The sequence below is a fragment of the Anomalospiza imberbis genome, chromosome 3 (assembly GCF_031753505.1).
Source record: "Anomalospiza imberbis isolate Cuckoo-Finch-1a 21T00152 chromosome 3, ASM3175350v1, whole genome shotgun sequence".
In the NCBI taxonomy this organism is placed as follows: Eukaryota; Metazoa; Chordata; class Aves; order Passeriformes; family Viduidae; genus Anomalospiza; species Anomalospiza imberbis.
In genome coordinates, this window is record NC_089683.1 from 85,200,068 (window position 1) to 85,226,704 (window position 26,637).

Below are 26,637 nucleotides of genomic sequence, written 5' to 3' on the forward strand. Positions count from 1 at the left end.
AACTAGTGTTAAAGTTTTGTTTTATTAAAATGCAGACTAGTTTTGTTCCTAATTTCTTAAATATCCATTTTATTGTTGAAAGGCAGCCCCTGATTTTGTGTACTTTCTTTTCCTCATCCACCTTTGCCAAATGAGTTTTATGTTCTGCAGTAATAATAAGCAGCAAGCCAACCCTTTCACAACTGACAACTGACCTGTTTATTTAGCAAGGTCTATCCTACAATGCTTTACCAAAAACCAGTTCTATCCCAGAGGTAGCTGCCAGCAGTATAACTTCAAACTTATGAAAGAAACACCACATGCAGTCCTAACTAAACAGAGAAAGGTCAACATACTAGACTATTACAGAGAATCCAAGGCAACAACATCCAAAGGGACAAAACATTTGCACTTGACAACTGAAATATTTCCATTACCAGTGGTAGCCCAGCCGACTGGAGAGTGCTTACGCAAGACACTAAAAAATGGCTAACTAAAGAAAACAGCATAAGAAACAGCTAATATAATGAGATTAAGATTTAGAAAAGAGATGCCTCTTCAATAAGCCAAATGCAGAAATGCTCAGCATAGCAGATCTCCAGTTATCAGTAAGCTTTCAAACCTCCAGTTATCAGTACAATAACAAATGAGAAAAAACCCTCATAAACAACTTGCAGAGGCAGAGCCACAGCAAAATCATTTACTTTGGTTTTTCCTCCCTCCCTCATAGCCTCCACCCTAATTACTGAAGAAATATTTGAAGAACCCTTACTCTTGAGGCAGCTGTAATTACAGAACAAATATTTCATAATCCCTTTGTCCCTCACTATTTTAACTCTATTTATTCAAGTAGATAAGGACTTTATTTCTGCTTTATCTCATTGCCTAGCTCTCTTCAAAATATTCAGCCTAAGCCAAGTCCAGAACATTGGAATGGGTCAAGGTAGGTCACAGCAAAGATGCTGAAGTTTACAGCAGCAGCATTTTGGAACATGCTTAAGAGCTCCATAAAGACATGAGCTTGTAGGGAAAGAGCAATCTTTACTAAGAGAGATTGTTTTTCTGGCTTTCAGCTCTCAAAGTCCTCCCAAATGACCAAGAATAACCTCTTCCTAGAGGATAAGTGCTACTGGCTCAATTTTGCCAAAGATTATTTAACACTAGCTATCACTAGCAGCCTAATCTTTGTGAGAGTAAAGGATACGTGCTACAGCCAGAGGATAGTTTGGGAACATCACTACTTTTATTTATAGCCTCTGAATACATAAAATGCTCAACCTCAGAATGACTGGAAAAAAAAGTCTAGGTGAAAGAGATTTCATTGCTGGAAATGTAAAATACACAAAGATATGGGATAAATCTAATGTCATTCTGCAGCCTGAAATGGAAAAAAATTAAAAAATAGCACCAGGTGATTAGATCAGCGCAGGCAGCAGCTGATGTCCATGCATCTTCTTCCTCATCAGACAGGGCAAGATACAGGATGAGACACTGGAAGTACACTAATACATGGAATCAACTGTAGTAACAAACTGGACAGTAGACAACTGTGAGAAATTAAGAGATTGGAGGCTTAACACTAACACCAACAAGTTAAAAAGGACCAGTCAGAACACTCTACCAGGTGTAACCTTCACAGTGTCTTGATTTCTTGGCTTGTTGACCTCTAAAATTAAAAGGGATTAAAGAGACTTCATAACTTTTTAACTCTCCTCGTACCTGTTTGCTGACCTTTGGTCACTGCTTTAGCATCAATCAGCACAAGCAAAGGCAACTGACAAAAACTAACAAGTAGAAAAGGAAACAGAACAGATGCTGTAAGTCCACAGCATGAAACTAAAACTTTTATACCAAGCCTGAGCCATGAAATAAACCACTTTACATTTATGTTTTCCTTTAGGATCAGGAGCATCTTCTTAAATAGACAGTTTTCTTCCATATTCTCCTCCAATCATTTCCTTAACTGCACTTCTCCTGATTGACTCCAGAAAAGGTGTGCATGCTTCCTAACACATGTACTAAGTCTATCCCACATCACTTCACTCTTGAAATGGGTATAAAAATTTGCTATGAATAGGCATCCAATATTCCACCCCCCACCCCATGGAAAATTATTTCATCAGTGCAGATGTGCACTCCTCAGACTACTAATAACAAATAGCTATCAGAGAGTTTATATCCGGTGCTTATTTAAACTGAGTATCTCAAAGAGGGTGGATTCTATATTCCACTATCAGCTGCTTCAGAAAAGTCTCAAACATATGTTTTCAGCAGTCCCCAGGACATAATTTAGCTTTCAGCAAGTGTTAGATGCTGACTCCCAGTTTATGTACATGCGTCTGTTAAAAGACTTTAAATAATCTAAAGAACTGTAGCAGGTCTCTGAATAGCATGGTCTCCTACGTAGCTTCAAATTACATCTGTTCATTGAAACAACTAAAAAACTCGAATTTGTGTATTAAAAAATTTGGTAACAGAAATCCAACATTAACATTTTTGAGCTTCACTGTTATTTCACAGATCATATGTAGTTTGGAGAAAGGCTTGCTGAAAGTAAACCTCACTTAAAACTTAACCCAATTCAGCACCTGAGATATTGTAGCCAGCTTCTCCAAAACAACCTAGAAAACCAGACTAACTCTATCCCAGACCAAACCAGTACATTGTGCTAAGATGGCTTCGATAAAGATGCTTTACTCAAATTCTACAGAAGACATTTTTGGGCTTGATTTTCCCTCAATGAGTTTTTCCCATAATTATTACATTGATCTATTTACTTTTGAGTCTCTTATCTTGATCCCAGACCGGGGCACCATAGAGTAACACCAAAGTCTGAGAAAACAGAAAGTGTTTGTAGACCTAATTCAACAATTTTCAACAGGCCGTAAAAAAACCCAGCCAGACTAATACAAATTCACAACAGAATGAACTAATACAACAGGACAAACATCTTGACATCCCTTACCTTCACCCCAAGACCACTATTTTCATCTACTAAAATGATCACTATGAATCTGTCAAAGTTCAGCTATGAACAGGTACATGGACAGAATAATGAAAATCCAAACCCATCCTTTCCTTCCTTTCAGGCACAAAAATAAACCTATGAGAAATCTATCACTGGAGTAAACCAAAACAAAAAGATATCTATCCTTCCAGTACCAATGCTTCTGGATTGCGGCAATAGAATAATGATTTTGCAGTGACCTGACCACTCCACTTAGACTATCAACATCATAAGAACTGTGTTAAGTCATCAGCTACCACTGAAATAAAAAGGTGCCTACAATACACCAGGAAAGAAAGCTCTGCACTGAACTGATGACATGGTTGGTTTCAACTCATTTTCATGCCAATATCATGTGCTGAACTGCAAAGCTTTATTGTATTTTAAACTGCAACCTAATTTATAAATCTAGTTACCTTTTACAGGAGCCAATAATTATACCTATTATCATTGGAAAAAATTTATTATCTTGAAAAAATTATGCTTCTTGAAAGGCATATAGCTTCCTCAGTACCCCAAACCCATCATGCATGGGAAAAATGTTCTAGACAATGATATTTCAGAGTTCTAAAAGGTTAGTGCAATTTCAGAATTCATAATCAAAGTTCAAGAAGAGACACCCCAGCTCACTCCAGTCACACCTTTTCCAGCTATGAACAGGTCAGTGCTACAAACTACAACAGCTCTGCTGATTCCTTTAGAAGGTGGTCTTCTTTGGAAATGGTCTTTCATCCAAATCTTGAACAAACAGAGAAGAAACAGAGACCATTTTCTGCACAAAAGCTCACTGCATCGGTAGGCAATTTTTCTTCTTTCAAGACCTTCTTCTCCCACATAAACCTCTTCTTATCTTCAGTACTTAGAAGAGTGTATGCCCAGAAACAGACAAGTTCAGTTGTCTACAATACACCAAAGTGCACCCACCTACACAGCCTTAATCTAATTCATTGCCACTACACAAATCTACTGCAAGATATGAGACTTTAGACAGAAGAAAAAAGCACCTGAGTCAAGAAAAAAGATCCAGGCAGTGTCATTTAACACAATACCAATCAAAGCAGACAGACTCCTAAAATTTATCCAGTAATTCACCCTTTATTGAAGTAACAGTCTTCATCAATAAGTTTAAAAACAGGTTTTTCTACCATTCCTTATTAAACACAAGCAAATGACATCTATTATCAAGGTAGCAAAACAAAACCACCAAAAAACCACACTCCTAAAAAATCAAAGAGAAAGCTTGTTTTGTTTGTAAGCACATATCACTTGTTTCTCCCCAGTGAGGACCTAATCATATAAGTTCTTGATTTTTCACCCTCAGGCTCCATTATTGGAAGCTACTGTAGTAGATGTTGAGTATAAAAGCAATGCTAAATTCAGCTGGTATAATACAAAGACATGTAAGCAAAAGAGCAGAACTGGAAATTTTCTGAAAGGCATTTTGCATTTCACAAGGTTGGGGAAAAGCACCACAGTAAATGTGCAATTATTCTTCTGGTTACCAGACTGTGTCAGTAGATTGCTGTAAGAGCAATTCTTTGATCAACATGTACCAAGTCACTCTGTAACACTCTGTACTGATTTGGAACTCACCCACAATATCCACCACATCAGGACGGATAAGCGGCTCTCCACCTGTGAGTCGGATCTTGTCCACACCTTCTTTCACAAACAGTCTGGCTAAGGTGATTATCTCCTGGGCAGTTAGTAGCTTTGGTTTTGGAGTCAGCTGAACACCTTCCTCAGGCATACAGTACTGACCTGAAACAAAGGTTACAGAAATACATGAGGCAAAAAATAACCCACAACAATTAATCTATACTGATGGGCAAAATGCACCAAGGGCAGCTGTCTTTAATGGATGCCAAATGACACCAACTGTACAAAAATTTTACCATCTTCTAACAATTTCCTGGTTTACTTCAGAGGAAAACTCAACACTAATTTGATATGCCTCAAAATTACAATGGATCCACTCTGAAGAAAAAGATGACTTTATTTCTATCTAAACTGCATTCAAACAGAGATGCCAAGTTCCAGTAGCAAGCACTGGAACATCACGAGACTTTGCAGAAGTAATTGTGGGAATGCTAAGTATGAGCTGTCCTGCTTACGGAGACTTTGGACACACAAGCATCATTATCTAAACCACATCAAGTCTGATAAAAGAGCTGTCACTTCCACCTGTCTCTGGTAAATCCCTAGGCTTGCTCCAAGTATCCCATCCCACCAGCAGCTCAGCCAGAGTTAGACTCTATGTGTCATTTATTGTTACTTTGTGACGACAAGTAACAGCACAGGGCAAACACAGCAGTAATACCCTAAGTCAAACCTTGGCTTGTGCTCAGTATGTCCAGAGGAGTTTTGTGCACAAAAACAGCAGACACTTACACCTGAGGTTGCATTTCTCAGTCAACGAAATTCGCAAGTAATTGTGCTGCCGCCCAAAGCTGTCCATCAAAAAAGCAGAGAATGGAGCAGCATGTTCTAGTACAAAGCGTTCTCTTCCTGAGCTTAGTAATTCCTGTAAGAAAAACAAGCAAGTGTTAAATATTTGAATAGTTACCCAGTCAACTTGCTGTATAAATATCAACTTTGAACTCAACTGATAATTATTATTCCATTCTTCCCCACACAGACAGCTGCCCAAGGAAAACCATTGTCAAAAGTGGCCGTTCATTAACTTTCACACCCTACTTTAATCCATTTCTACAATTTCCCTTGTCTTTGCCACAGGTACTTCAGGCTTTTTGTGCAGAATAGAAGGTGTTTTTGTTCAACTGCCTGTCTCTTCCCAGAATCAATGATCCAGGATCACCAACACTCACTACAGCCCTTGGGTAAATGAAATTATAGAGAAGGGGCCCTTCCTGCACTTCAGCACAAGCGAACCTGAAGTTGATGAAACAACTGCATCTCTGCTTGTGTTCCTACCATATTCTATGTGCAATATTGACATCTTGATAACAGCAAAACTGAATTATTGCTCTATACAATTATGTTTCATGACACCTGGCTTCATTTTGAAGTCTTCTTACCTAAACCCTTATAACAGAATACCTCCAAAAGGCTTGTCTCAGTTAAAAGATGAGAAATAATGCAGAGCATGGTGGAACTGGAAGAGAAGTGTGTGATTCTCAACACCTGATCAAATTGAATAAAAAATATCAGAATTTAAAAAATTTCTTTATTAACTGTCATGAAGTGAATATTACAAGTGATTTCTACATAAAATTTTGTTTGTTTTTTTTTTTAAGCATCATGTAATACATTCTAGAGCAGCACAATTGTTAGGAAATATGAATGTTTGCCCTCTAGAATGAGGGCATAAGAAGGATGAGAAGCTGCTGGAGCAAGACCAGATGAGGCCACAAAGCTGCTCAGATGGCTGGAGCTCCTCTCCTAAGAAAACAGGCTGAGAGAACTTGATCTGTTCAGCCTGCGGAGGAGATAGATGGCTGTGGGGAGACTATCACTTTCCAGTACCTAAAGGGGACTACAGGAGAGCTGCAGAGGGACTTCTTACAAGGGTCGGTAGTGATAGGACAAAGGAGAATGGTTTTAAACTGAAAAAGAGTAGATTTAGATATTAGGAAGAAATTCTTTACTGTGAGGGTGGTGAGGCACTGGAACAGGCTTCCCAGAGAAGCTGTGGATGCCCATCCCTGGAAGTGCTGGATGGGCTTTGAGCAAGCTGGTCTAGTGCAAGGTGTCCCAAGGGAGAGGGTTGGAACTAGATGATCTTAAAGGTCCCTTCCAACCCAAACCATTCTAGGCTTCTACGACCACATTAGGTAACAAATACCCCAAATAGTAGCTGCAAACAAATACAGTTCAAGTTTATACCAAGTAATTTCAAAATATCAGTACCATAAATGCCAGAAAGGTTAATGTATAGCAAGGTCTAAATGCAGAGAGTCTTATTGCCTTTAGCATATGACTTTCCAATTACAATGTTACAGCTCTCTTTTTCTATACCTGTAAAGCACAGCTGAAACCACTCTGCTACTTTTGGAAAATATTTTGGTACCTGAAGTGCAACTTAAAGTAACTGAATAAACTCTTATCACAGTACTGCAGAAAAGCAAGAATTTACCAACATACTTTTATCAGCTGGTGGATACTTGCTTCAGGCACTACATACAAACATCCAAAAACAACATAATTCAAACTCAGCTAAGCATTTTCATCTACTACATCAGAGTTAAATTAACATTTTATAGGCGGTCAATTTGGTAAGTCATGAATGAGGCCAGCTGCCTAGCATCATAAAATAAACTACAGAAAAGAAAATAATTAAGGGAACAACCTTCACTGGGTCCTCATCAGTTAACTTCATACAGACATTTAACAGTCAGCGAATTTCTTATCTAGTGGAAAGGCACATACAAAATCATTTCTGTATACAGGGTGTTCACAAAGTTCATGCATGTGTGCATGTGTGAATCAGCTGCAGAATTGTGCCTCAAGTTAAAATTGTGCTCACTAGTCTCGGTAGGCTGCAGCAGGCAAAGGATTGAATAAAATTTTTACATAAATTTAAGATGTAGAATTAGGAACCAAACAAAATGACACATTTAGTGGGTATTTAAACTGCTTACCTAAGCATAAGTCACGACTCGCATCCAGTGAAAAGCAGACATGAAATCTCCAGACATACCAAAATCAGAATGTATGGGATGATCCAAAGGGACCGGGCAGGAACACACATAGCAACAGCCATCAGCTCCCTGGCTCTGGTTATCACTAGTAACCAAAGGAGCTAATCCTGCACAGGATTTCCCTACAGCCCTTGCAAGAAATATAGAAATGGCCAGCTAAAAATGTTGAACCACCCAGGTATGCTTCCTCAAAACATTTTATTGTGAAAACATTTGTAAGAAACATTTGTGGGTGGGTGGAAGTCATAGAGGACCCTCCGTGATCAAATCAACCAGACAGCAAAGGTTATCTGGGGAGAGACCCAACTTCAGCCACCAGCAGCCACAGCAATTTTGTTTCCAGCTGTGCTAACACCAGGCTCCTGCTAAACTTACAAGCAGAAACAGTCATTCTTGGCAGCACAATCTTTTCCCTAACCTTTAAACAATCCACTATACTTGATCCAAACAGCTTTGTGGTAAGATAAGAAGACCTTAATCTAAGAATACCCATAGCAGTGAGGAGCTAGAGGAGACAAGGGAGATACAAAGTAACTGTTTCAAAGCCCAGAAAACATCTGTTTAACCCCTGATAAAACTGCAGTAGTAGCTTCCACAGAATTGCTTTTTTGCTGGAAGAAAGCAATCCCTTTCAGTTTCAGGAACTGCAACAGCAGAAGTGTGTGGGGTGCAAGGCCAGCCCTGCCAAGACTCGGCCTTCCCTTCCTGCATCATCAAAAGTGCAGCCACACGCACTGCTCACACACTCTCCTTCACCTCCCCTTCCTGCAGCACACAGAACAAGACATCTGGTTTTTAAACACCCGGGGAAAATGCTCCAGCCTGGGAGTGTGTGGGTTGCTGTAGAGCTTTATGTTACCAAAAAAATCTCAAGTTGGGAATCCATTGTTTTGACAGAAATGCTGGCTCTGTTCCACTTATTTTAAGTAAGTGTTTCTCCAAATACAAGCCAGGTTAACTGAAAGAGACCAGGTAAATATCCAGACTTCATTTCTTCATCTTCCTCATTCGAAAATTCAACCCTGAACAGGCTAAATCTAAGGATATTTTACATCTGCCAAACTCAGAAAAAACACAACACAAAAGTTTTTTATTCTTGAAAACTATGCTGCTTTCTGGCCTGGCTGGAAATCTGATGTTCTTCCTATTATTTTGGAAAGGTGTTCACATTTGAGAGGGAAAGCACTCCCAGGTTTATTAAAATTACCTGAGCCCCTCTTGTGAGAGCTCTCCTCTCCTCTCCTGTTTCTTTCCTAGTAACACTTTTTTGCATCCTTTTCAGGATTGGGCTTCCTTACCACACCACTGGAAGACAGAACAGTACAAACGTCTTGCCTCTCAGTTGTAGAGTGTGCATTACAGGGAGGAAAAGAAGGGAAAAGTTGTCCTCCCTGGAAGGAAGGTAGGGGCAAATGAGGGACACTTTGATACTTTTATGCAATGAAAGACAAAACTGCATACTTTCAAAGACAGTAATATGCTTAAAATAATTTCCAGGAAGGAGGCCCCACTGGAGAAGGGACATAGAAGACCAGTTCTGTTGCTGGTCTGTCATCCATCTGCATGGCTGCTATAGGTAAGGTAGCTAAAGTAAGAGGAATAATACTGCCCTTCATTAATTACTCTAAAGTGAACTGTAAAGAAGCAGCATTAAAAGGCACTCAGCAATAGATTGGTCTCAATAAACTTAAAAGTTTCTATTGGAAATAACTAACTTTTGCTTCAAAGTGGTGGGTTTTAGAACAGGGAAAAGAAAAATGTTTTACACAGCTACTGCAAGTTCTTTCCATCATTTTCTTGTGGTGTATAGAAATGGGTTTGTCTGGGAGGGAAGACTGACAGGAGATGGAATTTTTAAGCTCTTCAGTTTCTGACCAATTCGATTCCAGCACAGAGGAATTAGGAGATACCCATAAGCCATAATAGCTGATACCCATCAGCTTGAACTCCAGCAGAGGTGGATCCTGTACTACCAAAACTGCTACTGCACCCAGCACCAGCTCATATTTTTATCAATACCACAGAAAAGGCCAGTTATCAGATATGAAAACCCAGATGCCTTCCTGGTAACTCAGGGCAAGGATGAATCATTCCCTCAGGTTGTTGGGTAAGTAGAATTCTCTGAAGGGAAAGAACAGGTTGAGGTTGAACCTTGTCACTTGCAGTCTTTGTGAGAGCTATTCGAACAGGAAGAAAGCAAAAGCCTGCTACAGTTCCCAGGCTACAGGAAAAGTTATTCAGTTTCCTCAAGTAAGAAAAGGTGGATGGTTGCTGGTATTTTAACATATTAATGCCCAATTACTTTTCCACTCAAAAGGGATGTCTATAACCCACAAGTCCCCACTCCCCTCTCTCTATAGTTGACAGGAGACACTTCTGCACATGGGAGGAGTATGCCCTGTCACACAGTGTGCTTTATCTGATCCATGAAAAAAATGGGTTCATTCTCTGGGCTGTCAATCACATGTTCTATACTAGTACTGAAAGAATGAGAGTTTAGATGACTGCACCTAGTAGCTATATTTTGACAAGCTGTCAACCCTTCAGACCTGACAACTCACCTATGATTTCCAGGAGAACTCTTCTAACAATGCAGCAAAATTGGAAGGTGTCTGTCAGCAGAAGTATCACTAACTACCAGGAACACCACAAACTGACAGATACTAGAAAGGCTCAGATAACACAAGGGGACAGACAACAGAATTCCTATCTACTAATCAAGGTGAAGATCAAGTACTATCCTTGCTCTACTCTTCCAACTTCACTTCTTTCCCAGTGATATTTGTGCACTATAAAAGAGTAACGCTTGCAAAGACTTCTGCATGGGCCTCAGGGACTACCACAACCTGTGTACTCATGACACTGTTAGTGCTGCTCCTGCATCCACTGGCTCTTCAAGCTCCTGCAATCCCACTGGGTTTGTGCACAGCACTGCTGTCTCAGTGTAGCACCTAACTCTGCTGCAGGGCACAGACACAACTCAGTAAGAGCTCTTCTCTTTCATGCCTCACCTTTAGCATCTTAGTCTGTAGGGAAGTGGTGACACTTGGTTCAACCTGGAAATCAGACAACCACAGAGGTTAAAATGGGTCTAAGTAGGCCAAGTGCCAGAATGAGGTCTGAGCTGAGAAGTCCAAGACAAATGTTTTTGTGAGCTCAGCAGCTGCTGCCCAACAGCTGACCCCAAACAGCAGGCTATGCTTGTGGGTATTGGCAAGGAGAACACTGCCCAGGGACTGCCACCAGCTACCCACAAAACAGAGCAGCAACACACAGAGCCTTTGAGACACAACTAGCTGAGAATTAGGACCATGTGAGGTCTTTCTGGGCAAGCTGGACTCTCCACTTTATCCCAGTACTGAAGGCTTCATTGTGGCCACAAAAATTTTCAGGTAGTTGTGTTTGGATTACAGGATTGCAAGAGCAGAGTGAGGCATGAAAGAGAAGAGCTCTTACTGAGTTGTGTCTGTGACACTGCAGCAGTGTTAGGTGCTACACTGAGACAGCAGTGCTGTGCACAAACCCAGTGGGATTGCAGGAGCTTGAAGAGCCAGTGGATGCAGTACTGAAGGCTTCATTGTGGCCACAGAAATTTTCAGGTAGTTATGTTTGGATTACAGGATTGCAAGAGCAGATGGAAAAAGATGAAGTGAAACTTTGTATCAAGACCCTTATTGGACATGATACATCTAGAGCAGAATTAAAAAAAAATATGCTGATTTCCAATTTTGTAGTAGAAATAGGTCATCCTACCTGATTGTTTTTGTTCAAGAATACAGTCTGGACATGTATTATCATGGGTACAAGATGGCAGGATGGCATCGAATTTTTTTAACTGTGAACTAGTCAAAAAAAATCCAAATAAATACTTGCACACAACAGAACTGTGAAAATGCTACTTTCAGAGTGCCTGTAGCTTCATGACCTGCTCTGGTCTTAGAAAAAGAACTCTGTGCACACCTCTGAGACTGACAACTCTATCTCAAAATCCAAAATTCAAACAAGTAAATTGTTTGCCACATACCGCAAGTACAACAGTGGGACTGACCCCACTGTTTGCAACCCAACCAAAAGACTTCAAGTGGATGGCCATGGACACAACCTCCCAATTGTCTCTTGAACTGCCTGAATTACAGGGTTCTTCCTTCCGTAGCTGGAATGGCCATTTTAAAGGGGACTGAAATATAATCTAGTGCTCTCTTCTCCCCTTTGCACACACCTCCTCCCCAAAACCTCAGGAAACTAAACAGAACCCATGAACACTTGCAGCTCCAGCACAGAAGACAGTCAAGCAGTATTCACAACTGTCTTGAATGTCTGAATGTTCTCTCATTTCAAAGTACATTTCACTGTCCCCTATGACTGTCATGCTAATTGCTTCTCTCTACAGATGAATCCCAGGAGAAACTGAGAACAGAAAGGAGTAATGAGTATATTATTACTGTAGAGTTGCTAAGTCTGCAGTGCCTTTGTTTTTTACACTAGCTTGCTTCTCAAGCCTCCAGGATACAAGCCAGTGCCCTGGCACACTTCTAATATTTACACACAAATGAGTATCCCCCAGCCCATTCTTCCAGCTACTATGGCTTTTTGCCCCTAAGGGAGGTAGGGCTTTCAGATGGATGTTGTAATCAATCTCCCTCAAAACTACTACTGAATGTTTGTTACAGCTACCCAATGTAAAGAAAGTACTGAAAAGTAATTCTGATAAGAATTTATAAAAATGTTTATTGCCTATGAAAACAACTACACAAAACAAATTCAATAACCTTTCTAGTTTTCAGAGTTAAGTAAGCATTCAATAAAGTAACACACGAATCCATTTGGTTTCCTGTAAATAAGTGGCAGTGAATGCATTCAATTTTGGCGACATGGAGTCTGTCACTAGTAGCTTTAGCTTATTTTCTGTTTGTTAAAGCCAGCCATGCAATTGCAAGTAACTCAGTAAATCATGTCCCAGCTGGGATTGCTCTGTGTGCCATGCCCTATTTCTGCTAGACAGTTACAGAACCTTTGCTTTTCCGCGTAGCTTTTTTCTTCTATATTAGGACACAAAGAGACCGAATCCACCCGAAGGATGGAACGTTAAACAGGGAGAAGCTGTATCAGGGCAACTCCTGAGTTAACTTCACGCCAGCACCAGGACAAACAGGTTCAGTGCGAAGTTCGCATGACCATCGGAGCACAACCACCGAAAGATGCCAAACCACTCGGGTTTTGACCCAGACTGATCAAAGAGCGTTGTGTAATCTCTCCTTTGCCTGGGCAGGAGCACAGGACCGGCTCGGTCCATGAGACCGAGTGCCCGAAGTACTTCCAAAGTAAGTGTGACATTTCAACAAAAGAAAGACATAGCATTATGTATTACTACATGTTGATTCTTCCCTCCCCCCGATAGATAATCAGGTCATGTTCACCGCACAAACCATGGGTCGGTCCGGGATACGCTGCAAAATTCTATGGACAGGCTGCATTTCTCTGGAACGCGCTGGCAGCCCCCGCCCGCGGTGCCCAAGACCCCTGGTCGCCCCGCCAGGCGCCGCCACAGTTACCAGAGCGCCCCTCCACGAAACACATCTTCCTAGGGACGAGGCACCGACCCGGCACTCAAACACCAAACGCGACCTCCGGCGGCTTGGCACGGTTCACCTCCCCCGCGCCCCCAGCCGGCCGCGAACCCTCCCTGCCCCGTGGCCCCTCCGGACCTCCCGGGCCCGCCTCACCTGTGCGGCGGCCGAGGCGGCCCTGGCGCGCGCCCCGCTGCTGCAGGCGCGGCGCGAGGCCGCCCCACGCGCCCCCCGCAGGAGCCGCCCCCACGCCGCCGCCGCCATATGGCTCCCCTGCCCCAGCGCGCGGGAGGCGCTGCCGCCAGCCCCGCGCCATCACGTGGGGAGGGGAGCCAATCGGAGTGGCGGCCGGCGGCGTGGGCCGTGCTGCACGCCGGGAGTTGTAGTTCGCTCCCCTAAGGCAAGCGGGCCCAGGGGAGGAGGAAGGTTTCCCGCAAGGTTCCTCGGCACCGCTGTATACTCCCGGGCAGCGGTCTCGGGCAGTTCACAGAATCACGGAATATCCTGAGTTGATAGAGACCCACAAGGATCATCGAGTCTAACTCTTAGCCCTGTATAGGATCATCCCCAATAGTCACCCCATGTACCCAAGTATTCCCTCTAGAATTCAGACAGGCTTGGTGCCATGACCACTTCCCTGAGGAGCCTGTTCCAGGGCCCAACTACCCTCTGGGTGAAGAACCTTTTCCTAATATCCAGCCTAAACCTCCTCTGACACAGCTTAATGCCATTCCCTCAAGGTCTGTCACCGTCACAGAGAAGAGATCAACATCTGCCCTGCTTCCCTGTTTCTCCTCACAAGGAAGGTAATGAGGTCTCCCCTCAGCCTCCTCCAGGCTGATCAGACCGAGTGACCTCAGTCATTTGTCATACAGTTTCCCCTCAAAAGCCTGTCACCATCTGTGGCGCTTTCACTTCCCTAAATTCCTCCTATGCAAAAAAAAACAGGACATCTTTGTTGGTGACTCAAGCCCCACAACCCTCAGCAGCAAACCTGCACTAACAGCCTTTGCTCTCTGCCATTCCCCACCCTCACCTCAGCCCTCCAAAAACCAGGTGTAGAGCCTGAGCTCTGACTGCTGGCTGCCTTCAAGGGAAACATGTGCATTGGGAAGGGCATGCATGCGAGATAGGTATCCCAGCAAGGCTGCCAGAGGACTGGAAATCATGAATATCATTAGTTGGGGAACATTTTTAGTGAAAACAACTCCTCTAGTCAGCACTAGTCTCAAGTAAAATCTGTACAGCCTTGTCAGAAGATAGGCACAGTGACTAAATGAAACATAATGTATCTTATGGGGCATAAAATAATAATATTACAGTTTTCCTGCCTTATAGAGTTTTTCCCACGCTCTTGGTGTTTCACAGACAAGGGGCTCATGATGAAAAGTCCAGTATCCTGATGTCCATCTCCAGGTGAAGGTCTGCAAAGCATGGTCACCCATTGCCAAGCTGAGCTGGAGCCACTTGTTCTGAACATACTTTACACCTGAAAGGAGTGCTTGGCAGGGTGCCCAAATTTTCCCTGAATTGTCTTCCCTGAATCATGTCAGCTATGCTTCCAAAAGACATGTGATCCCCTAAATGACTTTTATTGCTCTCAGACTTAGAACTGTGCAGCTGTAAAGAGAAAACTCACTATTTTATACACCTTGCTACTGCATGATCACACTTCCATTCTAAAAGAATTTTGTTTTCCATTACAAGATTGCTGTGTCAGGGGTATTTCATTTGCAACTACTGACTGAAAACACATAAGCAATTCTCTGCACAGTTTTAATCCTTTAGTATTTGACCTGTGCATTACTTGTTGATGTTTGAGTAACTATTGTTTGTGTCAGCCATTATTTCCAAAGTTATGTACAGATTAAATTGTTTAGTCAGGTTATACTTAAATCTTTGCTCTGTAGCAAAACCCCTTCTTCTGTCCAATTCACTCTAGGCTTTAGACTTTATTCACTCTTTAGACTGGATACAGACTAACAGGAAAACTTAATACCTTATTGCTATTCCCCCCCCCCCCCCCAAAAAAAAAAAAAAAAAAAGAAGCTTAAGCCATTTGAAAAGAAATACAGACTTGACTGATCTACAATGTGGCTAAATATCCCGTCTGAAGCCATGTCCGCCAATGGGATGTCCAGGTAACATATACACAGACCAAAACAGTAGACAAAACATTGGTTCAAATTACAGTTTTCAAAAGGTGCAGAAACAAGTTTAATGTTGACATTCACAGTAGCTATATGAAGCGTCACTTCTCCCTGTAGAACTGGAATAACTGTAATTAAAGGATTTTCTGGATTTATTTGAGGAGTAAGTGATAATGACAGTTGAAATACAGAAGGCACTTTAGCTTCATATTAAATGTAATAATTGTTCAATTCAGTGAACTTCTTATTTGCAAAAGAGGTTTCATTAGATGTTCAATGAATAAAGATGAAAGTTTGTTATAAACTCATCAAGAGAAAAAAAAATATTGTTTGCTTCATCAGAATCTGCAGTCTAGTTAAATATGGTGATAGTCAGCACATCTGGAAATTAAGAAATTAATTGCCTTTGCATACTTGAAGCCTTATATTTTTTTCAGTTTTCAGGTTTTACAAATATAGGCATGTTTCATTAAACCAGCATAAAATTAGCTTTTACACCTCAAAAGGCAAACTTTTACTCTCAGGAATATCTACTGCTGGTTTTCAGAAACACTTGCCCAGCATTAAATGAAGCCATGAAATAAGTGTAATGAAATAAGAGCATCTGCATAAGAGATGATTTCGTTTCACTTCACTGGGGCACTGTCATGTTGTGTCATGTAATGTTGTATCATGACATGTCACAAGTCATGAAGAGTAAGCACCTGAGACAGCAGCTAAAGGTTTGATTTCTTTGATTTTTTTTTTTTTTCCCAGCAGCTATCCAAAGGACTAGTAGTCAGAAAATAATTAAGGGTTTGAGGTTTGTGTATCTACTCCAAGATGCTGTGTGGTGTTACAGCCTTGCATTGTAACCAAAGTTGGGTGTGACATTCTATCCTGGCAAGATAATGCCCATCTGCTTCTAACTGCAGAGACCACTCTAGCGAGGCTCGAGACATTTAGGCAACGCAAACTCTTGCCTCTGGTGTTTCAGTTGTCTTCTAGGCATCATGAAGACATTCACTTATCTTTGGCACAAGGTAATTATTAAGTCCAAATTCCAAAAAAAGACATTTCCTGCTCTTCTTGCTGCTGCCTTCCTTTCTGACTTCCAGGGGTCCTAAATTAGCCCTGTCTTATTTACCTGCTTATTTGTTTCAAGATTTTGCAGAATTCACCCTTAATACCTTAGGGATGGGTCTCTCTCAGCATTGTACACATTCAGAGATTAGCTAACTTTCCCCAAAAGACTCTGCACTGTGCTGTTTGTAAAGGTCTGGGTGCCTGACAAGGGGTATTAAACCCACATGGGCAATTGAAGGGCAGAGTCCTCTCCATATCCTCTTCCTGGGAGCATATGCCAAAACAATATAAAAATGCAAAGTACTGGACTACTTCCAATGTTCCAATGCTTCAAATAAGCACTGAACAAAGTTTTAGAGCTATGTTACTAATAAAATAATAATGACTTAAAGGTCTCAAGAGAGAGTTCAGGCTGTGAGCTGGATGCTTCTGCCACACTGAATCACAATTGCCTAATTGTAGAAAAAAGGCATCCATCAAGAGTTACTCAACACCTTTCTGAAACTTTGGGCTACATGCCTGAACAGAAACCAGGGCAAAGTGGAAGACCTCATCGTGTCCTCACATGGAGCTGGAACACAGTCAGGACTCATGCTGAGACTGCCGTTAGGAAAGACTGCATGAGTGTAAGCCAAGGAAAAGCCTCCATGTCCAGCTTCCTGCAAACTGAGCATGAAATAGCAAAACTTGCAAGACATATTCACTGTTTTGTCTATCTATTGCAAGAGCAGAACAACAGAACATATCCCTCTCCACATTTGTTGCTTGTGAACAGCATAGGCCCTTCTTAAAAGAAACTACTACAAAGAGATTCACTGTCAAACTTCAGGGCATAGGTGAGGTACAAATGACTATGTTAGAATGTCTCACTGTTACTCAGGATCATAACGGCATTTTACAGTTCAAAACACACCACTGCATAATTCTTGTCCACATTTAAGAAATCCTAGGGAGCTGATACAGCAAAGGCTTCTGTTAATTTGCTTTCCTCATTACATACAAAGAGCCCTGAGAGCCTTCCTAATGTTTCATCCTGGTGGCTGACACAAAATAACATCTGCAGGTGTATAGAACATGCTGCTTCCATGGAATTAAAAAGCATATGTTGCAAAGCACACAGACTTAGAAACAAGGATTTGGTAAATACCACTGCCAAGGCTGCCACAAAAACAGATGCACTTACACAGATGCAGAAGAAATCAGAACAAATTGGTCTGAAAATAATTGGTATGGAACCAGACATGCTGGTTAGAAAATTTGTGTCAATGCTGTCTTCTCCTTTTCCTCCTTATCTTCCATGTGCTGGAGAAACCCTCTCTTCCCTCATCTTTTTACCATCCTCCTTTGATTCATTTCCTTTGATATCATTAATCTTTTCTGCTCATAATCATGAGCAAACAAAAACTGGAAATTTAATATTGCTAAACCTAGTGTTGAAATTGTTTGCATGCTCTGTTTGAGCAGTATCTAGCAGTATCCAGAGTAAAGGGCTGTATAACTCTGAGAAATCCGACTGATCCTACACATTAAAGGAAAGAATATATTTACTCTTCCATGCTTTTGCAAAGCCACACAACAAGGGGATTAAGGGAATTAAGAAATGCATAAAAAGCAGAGGTTGATATAATTAGAAAAGGATTAAAAAAAGGAAGAAAAGAAGGGCAGAAAGGGAAAAAAGGAAAGAGGAAGAGACAGAGGAAGGAAGAGAGAAAGGAAGGGAGGGAGAGAGGGAAAGATTTTTGAGAGAGAGAGAGAAGGAAGGAGGAGGGAAAGGATTTTTGATGTGATTTTGACCTTATCATTTATGCATAACCATACCCTTCTCTCTTGGCTTCCTTCCTTTATATGAAATATCAACATCCTGCCTTCATTATTGCACAAATTAGCCCTTTGTTGGGTTGTTGGGGTTTTTTTGTTTTGTTTTGGGTTTGTGGGGGTTTTTTTGTTTGTTTGTTTGTTTGGGGTTTTTTGTTGTTTTTTGGTTTGTTGGTTTGTTTTTTTTTTTTAATCTGGGAGTTGTGTGCAGGACAACTGCAAAACTTCTCTTTATCTAGAGCAGGATTGCACAGTTCCACCCTTATTCAACATTCCTTGTAAACAGGCTGTTCATGGGCTGATAACACTTTTGTTGGTCTGACTGTGTGCTTATTGTATTTAATGCCTGAGTACTGTGAGAAGAATGAATGTAGGGTCACAGGACAACCCCATCTGATCAGATTGACATAGACATAGCCAAAGGAAAATTTAGACAAATTTGTACATTGTCTTAGCTTAACTCTAGGTGGGCTTCTCCTGCCCCAGGCAGCTCCAGGTGTAGGATTGCATTTAATCTGTTAGCATGCCTACATTTTTTTGTATTTGACAGAATTTAAGGACATGGTAAAAGGAGGTACCTGAGTTATGAAACACCAGGAGACTTTTTTTCCTTTCCTACAGATGACCTCTACTTCTGATGATCTGCCCTTTCATCACACGAGTAACTCCCATTGCTCCCTTCCATGTTAAAGAAATCCTGCTTAATTTTATGGACTGAAGTTAAATCTACTGGTTGTATGTGATGGTTCTCCATGTAGCAGCACAACTGACACTCCAGTAATAAGATACAGGGTCAGAAAGATGATTCTCAATACTGAGAATTTTGTGGTATTTTGGACAAAAGAAATCATAGTCCTCCATTTTCCTTGAAGTGAAGATCCAGCTTTTGGTCTTCATCTACTCTAAGAGAAGGAATTATGTCTTCACTTCTCCAAGAGAAACATACTGGTCCTTAAACATTATGGAAAAAAAAATAAAAATAAATCTTTTCCAATGCTGGTATTGTCTTGCTCTCTTGAAGCTAGTCCTGTATTTGGAACAGCAATGAATTTAGTTAAACAGCTGGACATATGATCTGATGAAATATGACTCATTTAATTTGCATTGAAGCAAGTTGTTTTATCAATAACTCAAAAAACCTTATCCAAATCCCAACTAAACAATAAGCAAGATCACAGACATTCAAGACTTTCTTGTGATGGAAGAGTTTTATGTGACTTGGAAATCAATTAAGTTCCATTAAGGCTCTGAAATATACCTGCCTTGCATTGTGCCTTTTAAAACTAGGTAGTAGTGTTTATAGCCAGATTTTTAGTTTACCTAGGAGATGACTTTTTTTCTGCTTGTTTCTTGCTTATATTGCTGTAAAAAAATTATTTCCAGTCTGCTAAGCATCTGATCAAGATAAGTGAATCTGTAACAAAAATTCACTCTGAGAAAGTTGTTTTTTTATCCAAAGAGATTTACCATGTTAAAAAATCAAAAGGCAAAAAACTGGAACAAGACAAAATTAAAAAAAAAAAAACAAACCACCAAAAACCTAACAAACAAAAAAACTCCAACCAACCAATCAAAAGAAACCCCAAAACAACAAAACAAAAAATATCAGGGCATCTTTTTGGGCTGTTGAATTTTTTTTCTAGATGCTTATATCACAGACTTCACTTTTCCAGATGCTGTTAAGTCACTTCCAAATTTAGCATCACACTTTAATTTCCCTTTGTCATTTCAGTTCTTTTGAGTCTTGCAAATCACAATAAAGAATTGTGATTCTATAAACCAAATCTCACTGTTTCCCTCTTTGACATCTTCGGCTATGATATTGTAAAAGAAAATAGAAAGGAGTTGTTTGCATATTCACTCCATTCTCTCATCTTCTCTTCCCAGTGTTTTCAGTACTGCCAGATTCTAAGTTGTGTTTCCACATAAAAGGTGAAAATGTGACAATGCCTTGGAAGAATTTGATTTTTTGGAGAGAAGATCATTACTTTGTTATGCACTGTTTAGTCACTTAGGTGGTGGAGAAGTGGGCCTCGAGAAGAAGATAATTTTGCTCTTCTGATTCCTGACACTCATTTTCACATCAGTGATTACAAATAACCTCTAAGATAACAGAAAATCAAGTCCTTGAGAAGTATTTGTCATGTCTGAATAATGGCATTCAAACTAACCTCAGAGAATCCATCAGGCAGGAGGTTTCAAAGGTTTTGACAGCCATGCCCCACTGCATTGGAGAGGGCTAGGCTTTATTTTTGTCATAGTTATTCTTCTAAAGCCTTTCTCTCACAGCCCATGTGGCTGGTTGACCACTGGGCCTCTGAAATACTCTGTTGGGGGGAAATGAGAATGTATTATTTATTTCATGGGAAAAAGGCATGCTGGACACTCTACTGGACTTCTATTTCCTCATGGATAGTGAAGTATTCATAGCAATCCCAGCCTTGGAAATCTGGTCTCCTGACCCAGGTATTTCAACTTCAAATGCTGTGTGTGTAAAGAAAATTAATTATAAAACAAAGCGCAAAAGTGGAACAGGCTAATTTGATGCTGACCTGAATGGGCTCTTTTTTGCTGAAAAGTCTTTCCATCTTAGCCAGTGGAACACCTTTACTTTTTTTTTTAAGCTTGACACTTTGAGTCAAGGGGTTTTATGTTGCTGTTCTTTGCAAGTTTGTTTTTTCCTCTAAAATAAGGAAATAGCTTTGTCTTGATGAAATCTTCCTCTTCCAAAAAGCATCCAGCAAAGTTTGGCAGTACTGGCCTGACATTCTGCATCTTGCAGTTGTGCAAGTCCTCCATCTCCACATGCAGCACTCATGAGATACCCATGAGGAAAGCTGAGCACTCTGAACACAGAATGGCAAAAAATGAAGAGAAAAAGGAGAAAACAAGACCAAGGCAGAGAAGTGGAACTGACATATCTGATTTTCATATTTACTTTAAATTTCAGATATATGCTGAAAAAGACAACTACAGTCAAGAGACCTGGAGCCAAAATCCTAAACCTGACCTTGAAGTTTCTAAAATGATTTTGCATGTTTTCAATTAATTGTAATTGTTCTGTTAAACTTCCAGTGTGTTTAACAAGAGATTGATTTCTCCACATAACTTCAGGTGTCTCCGCAGTGTAACATAGTACCCTCTGAAAAACAGTAAGGGTTCCTTTGTGTCCTAAGACACAAAGGAAATAGGTACAAGAAAGACCATCATTCTCAAGCTACAGAGGGAATTAGCTGAAATTCCCAATGCTGGACAACCAAGTCTTAGCGTCTTGGATAATAATATTCCCCTTTATTTTATTTTAATAACGGAGTTATAGGGTATTCCCCTCAACAGCCAATCCCTATCTTAAAGTTGCAAAACCAATTACTTTGAGACAAAACAAATAGTACCATTTTTGGCATTCATCTCTGCACACTCTTAAATCATTCCCTTACATACATGTCTTTCTCAATGTGTATGTGTCTTCTTATCTTTTCCATTCTCCTAAATTCTTCTCAGGACTTCTTGCCCATTTGTCCTGATGTCCATCTCCTTTTCTACCCTCCTTATTTCTAATTTTCTGTTTCTCTCCCTTAAATTCCTTCCCTCACATCTACTTGCTGTGCATCTGAGATGGGGGAATGAGAGAAATGTGTTATGGTGTGGGGATCTATTAGTGAGCAGAAACAGATAGTCATAATCACCGAAAAAAAATTTAAAACTCACTGCAAATATCTGCAGGTCAGATAGCTTTCAGCCTTGCTGTCTGAAAGATTCATGGATTTCACTGGTTATGAATTCTAATTGCAATCTTGTGATGTCCCACTACTGTCACCTGAAAAAGTGATATCTCTTCTAACTGGATTTTTTGCTTGTGTACAACCCTGCCTTGGGTAAAAGGGATTGTTTATAATCTCATTACCTGCAATTTCAGAAGACCTCACTTGGAACATTAATTCCAGTCTGGAAATTTGGCTTTCCCTGTCATATCTTTTGTTATAATATGTACACCAGTCTCAATGACAGTAACAACAAAAAGGACTGTTACTAAACAAAATATCTTCCTTACTGGTTCTCTTCTTTACACCAAGTTTTCTAAGGTATCATGATTTAGACAGTCTGATAAAATTCTCACATTTCATTATAATAACTTAATTTCTTTTATATTGACTCACTTCTATGAGTTTCATTATACTTTTTTAATAGTTGACAAAGTAATGAAGAATATGAAACCTATTTAGTTCAGATTACTCCTTCAGTACTGAATTTTGAACAATATGTCTTTTTGAGACAACTATAAAAGTAACTCTATGTATCATTTCTCAGCAGTCCAGAGGAACTCCTTTTTCAGTTTACACATCTTAAGAAAGATAACTGGCTTGAAAAGCAGCTTGTGGTGTCAGCAGGGTTTCCAAGGAGAAACTCTACTCTTTACAAGCTAGAGAACTATTTATACTGCACAAAACAGCAGGGCCAGGACCCTGCTAAGCTGAAGGTAATGGAGTAGATACAATCACAGGGTATGCTGCCTGCATGTGCAGAGCTACCAGATCAGATCAGATGACATCAAGAGATGCACAGACATAATGCCACAGCACCTGCATCCTAGCAAAGATAATTTGTGTGCATGCAGCAATACTCTGATTCAGTTTTGCTGCTTCTGGAGCTACTACTTGACTGCTAGCCCAGGAATTGTTGAGTGATGCTTCTGTGCTGCTAGCATAGTTTTGGAAGGAATAACAAAATAGCTGTAACATACATCAAATGATCCTCATTAAGGATGTGAACTAGGAACACTTGCTTAATTTTACTGCAGTGCTTGCTGCTGCCTGCTCTCATCATTATGACCTGGCATGTGGGATCCTCCAGTCCCTGGCCCACTTGTCAAGTGTGCCATTCATTTATTTAACTCCTAGGAGTGATGAATAAGTAATGTTGAAGAGAAACTGCCAAAGCACTGTACAGAGCCAAGTTGTATCCTAATGCTTTACTGCTCCAACAGCTAGATATGTGAGAGTCCAAGGCAGGGAACAGAATGTCAGTGTCTGCATCCTTCACTCCCTGCATTAGTAATGTGATCTAATGACCTTGCAGTCTAGACCTACTATAGCACATCAGCCTGCAGGACTTTAATCTGTGGGCTTGTACTTTGAGTAGTTATCTGGACATATTCTGAAGAAGCAGAAAGATACTGACTTCTTGGTTGGTGGTAGCAGCACACAGAACTCCCACAGAGAAGAAAGATCCAAGCAAGAGCAGAGCAAGTCCTGCTAAAATCCTGTTACAGGGAAAGTCATACTGAAGTCTTTGTGCTATAGCACTATATGCCCATATCAGAGGACTCAGTGCCTATCATGAAGAATGTTGTTGTGATTTAGCGAGATGCATGATGAGAGAAGGCCAAGGGAAGTAGGGGGGAGACATAAATGGAAAAAAAAAAAAAGAAGAGTGACCTCCAAACCTGCAGGATCTGGTGATAATCCCTGTATTTCCGCCCAACTGGAGTGGCACCACCTTCTGTAATCACTAATTAATAGTGACTGTTACTTCCATGTAGTGTATTTGTGCTATCAAAACACTTATCTGGCATAGAAAATTCAAATCTAGAACATTTCCTTAATAAAGCACTCCCTTAAAAAGGTAATTAATAGGCAAGCAAAATCAAAACCAAATGAAGCCTCTGTTACTTTAACAGGATAAAAGAGAGCTATAGGATTGAATGAAACATTCTGACCTTTGTCTCATATGAATATGTTGTCTTTGCTCTGTAAAGTTGGGTGCCTTGAGAGAGTATTTGGTCTGTTCATATCTGTAGTGACACTTTAAATGTTGTGAGTGCTTGCAGTTTTTCCTGCCACGTATTTCCTCTTCTTCTTCTTTTTTTTTTTTTTTTTTTTTTTTTTTTTTTTTTTTTTTTTTTTTTTTGATACTGTTGACAGTGAGTCCTGGAGGCCCAGTTGCACAACAGGGCTATAAACTCTCAATGCCATTAGACATGGCACATATTTTGATCATCTTTCTACATAACCCAGTAATTTCCTTGCACATTTTCCAGCATTAAGAAAGAAGAAAATCCTCTTCTTCACCTTGGCAACTGGTTAGAGATTCATTCAAAGATACCTCCTTCCAAAAACTTAAGTCCAAACTTTGCCTTATATATTAAAAAAACATTCTTTGTCAATACATTGACTGCTGCAAATATCTTTTCTGATATGATCCCAAAAAGTATTTTTTTTCCTTTTGAATACTGTATCATGCCATTAGTATTAGACAGGCTATGACTAACTAGTTAACACAGGCTCTTCTGTCATTTCATCACTAAAGAAATTATGTATGTGTGATGATGTATGATATAAAAGTATGACCTGCTGTTTTCTGTGATTTAATTTAATCTAATTTTTGGTACTTAGGGCCCCATACTAATCCAGTTTTTCCTTCTTCTTTTCTATTATTCAATATCTCCTATGGTTTGTTAATCACTGCAAAGTGTATGCAACAAATTTCGTCGGTGCATCAGATTACAGAGCCAATATTATTGGTGCAAATATTTAACCAGGGAAGTCAGAAAACAGATCAAGGAAAACTTCACTAGCCATTTCTTTCTGTGCCTTTTCTTTCTGTTCTTTTTATATAGTGCTTAATGAGCTGAGATCACACTAACAGATCAGTTGTCTGAATCACACTACTACTCCCTTTTTATATAGAAAATATAAATAACCTATTCTCAAATCTCATAGAACCATTTAAGACTAGAATGGATAGCATTTTAAATAACTTTGCCACCAGCTTGGGATCAGCTATTTCCCTGCTGAATATGCAGTTTCGATATCTATTCTTTCATATGAATAGTCTTACCCTTACCACACTTTCCATAAGAATGTGTATGTAGAACAGAGAGCAACTGACTGCGTGCTCATATATCAATTATCTTCAGTCCATAGTATCCTTATACATAGCAGCACCACTTATTTCATTAGTCTTTATTTATGCAAATAAGCAACATTTTCCCATTTATTTTTGTAAACACTACACATTAGTGTTTTCCAACTAATTTTCTACTTTCATTTTTTGGATTTCCAAAGCATAACTTTCTTTTCTGGTCAAAGCTTTCCTCCTCACAAAATTCTTATTCCCAATATTCTTGCAATTCTTATCTTCAAAGGTCATCCTTATGGATTTTTCCCCTTAATTGGGTTGTAAATGACCCAATTTGGATAAGGGCTATCCAAACTCATCAGAAACAACTGTGTCAGGTAAGGCACTGCAGGAATAAGTACAGAAGGGAAATAACAGTTCTCTTACTTCCATGAGTAAATCACTTTTCATTTTTAAATAGGAAAAAAATCCTTTCTATTCAGTATGCTATATGCCTGTGTGTCAGCAAATTAATCTCTTAAAATCTGTCCTATTAAACTAAATAATTAAGGACTTTAATTTTAAATAATTTCACTAATGATCAATATAAGCAATTTTTTGATTCTTTTATAATATCCATATGAAAATAAACTCTAATCAGAAGCAATTGTTATTGTTTTAGAGACTTGAGGTAAAAAAAAAAAAAATCTTGTTAATCAGATTAAGAATTCTAGAGCAAACTAATATTTAGGTCCTGTTGCTCTTTTCAATGAGGAGTATACTCTGACATTTTGGGCAGTGCCTGCCTCTAACCAAGATTCAAAATGACAGAATCTCAGATTCTCAGATTCAGAATCTCTTCCCAACTCTCATTGTATCTATTTTGTAAGTTTTTCCTTTGGGTTTTGAGTTTTTGTGGGTTTTTTTGTTTGTTGGTTGGTTTTTGTTTGTTTGTTTGTTTCCTTGGATTTTTTTTTTTTAAATTAAAGGAGATTCTGGTAAAGCAGTGTGGAAGAAATGAAATTTCAAAGTAATTTCTAACAACACAGAGTGCAAAGAAAAGAAGGGAGGGACGTGACATGTTTCCCCTTACCCTTTTCCTCAACTATACTGTTTTTAGGGGGCTCTGGCACATTGCTTCTCCGGCCTGAGGAGGAAGGAGTCCAGACCTGCCCAGAGCTGTCAGGATGTGCTCTTGCATTAAGAAGGATTTGGTAGCTTCCCTAAGCTTTAGGAAAGCCTTTAGTACAGTGCAGTTAAGGGAAATCAGCACCTAAGTTTCAAATTCATTGGAAACAATGAAATGCAGACCTCTTTGTTTCAAACAGCTCACCTTGCTGTATGGACCAGTATGGACCAGTACGGACCAATATGGACCAGAACGGATCAGTATGGACCAGTATGGACTAGTACGGACCAGTATGGACCAGTATGGACCAGTAGGGACCAGTACGGACCAGTATGGACCAGTACGGAGCAGTACGGAGCAGTATGGAGCAGTATGGACCAGTATGGACCAGTAAGGACCACTATGGACCAGAACGGACCAGTATGGG

The 26,637-nt window shown here is 40.1% G+C and overlaps 1 protein-coding gene and 1 long non-coding RNA gene across 5 annotated transcripts in view; one reads left to right on the plus strand and one right to left on the minus strand.

Annotated features, from left to right (window-relative positions):
• Nucleotides 1-13,494, minus strand: part of MOCS1 (molybdenum cofactor synthesis 1) — a 30,022-nt gene extending 16,528 nt beyond the window's left edge. For all 3 annotated transcript variants that reach the window (XM_068185509.1, XM_068185508.1, XM_068185510.1), the window contains exons 1-3: nt 13,371-13,494; nt 5,378-5,510; nt 4,580-4,747 (exon numbers count right to left, since the gene is read on the minus strand). In XM_068185509.1, coding sequence (XP_068041610.1) covers nt 4,580-4,747; nt 5,378-5,510; nt 13,371-13,478 — 409 coding nt within the window. In that variant the 5' untranslated portion in view covers nt 13,479-13,494. The remainder of the gene's footprint in view (nt 1-4,579; nt 4,748-5,377; nt 5,511-13,370) is intronic.
• A 740-nt stretch (nt 13,495-14,234) lies between these two features.
• On the plus strand, nt 14,235-24,103 carry LOC137471307 (uncharacterized). 2 transcript variants are annotated; one of them, XR_010997518.1, is made up of 4 exons: nt 14,235-14,630; nt 15,264-15,355; nt 16,124-16,386; nt 21,195-24,103. It is a non-coding gene; the product is annotated as an uncharacterized lncRNA (long non-coding RNA). The 2 variants fall into 2 exon arrangements; XR_010997517.1 differs by lacking the exon at nt 21,195-24,103 and having other exon boundaries at nt 16,124-17,362.
• The last annotated feature ends 2,534 nt before the right edge of the window (nt 24,104-26,637 follow it).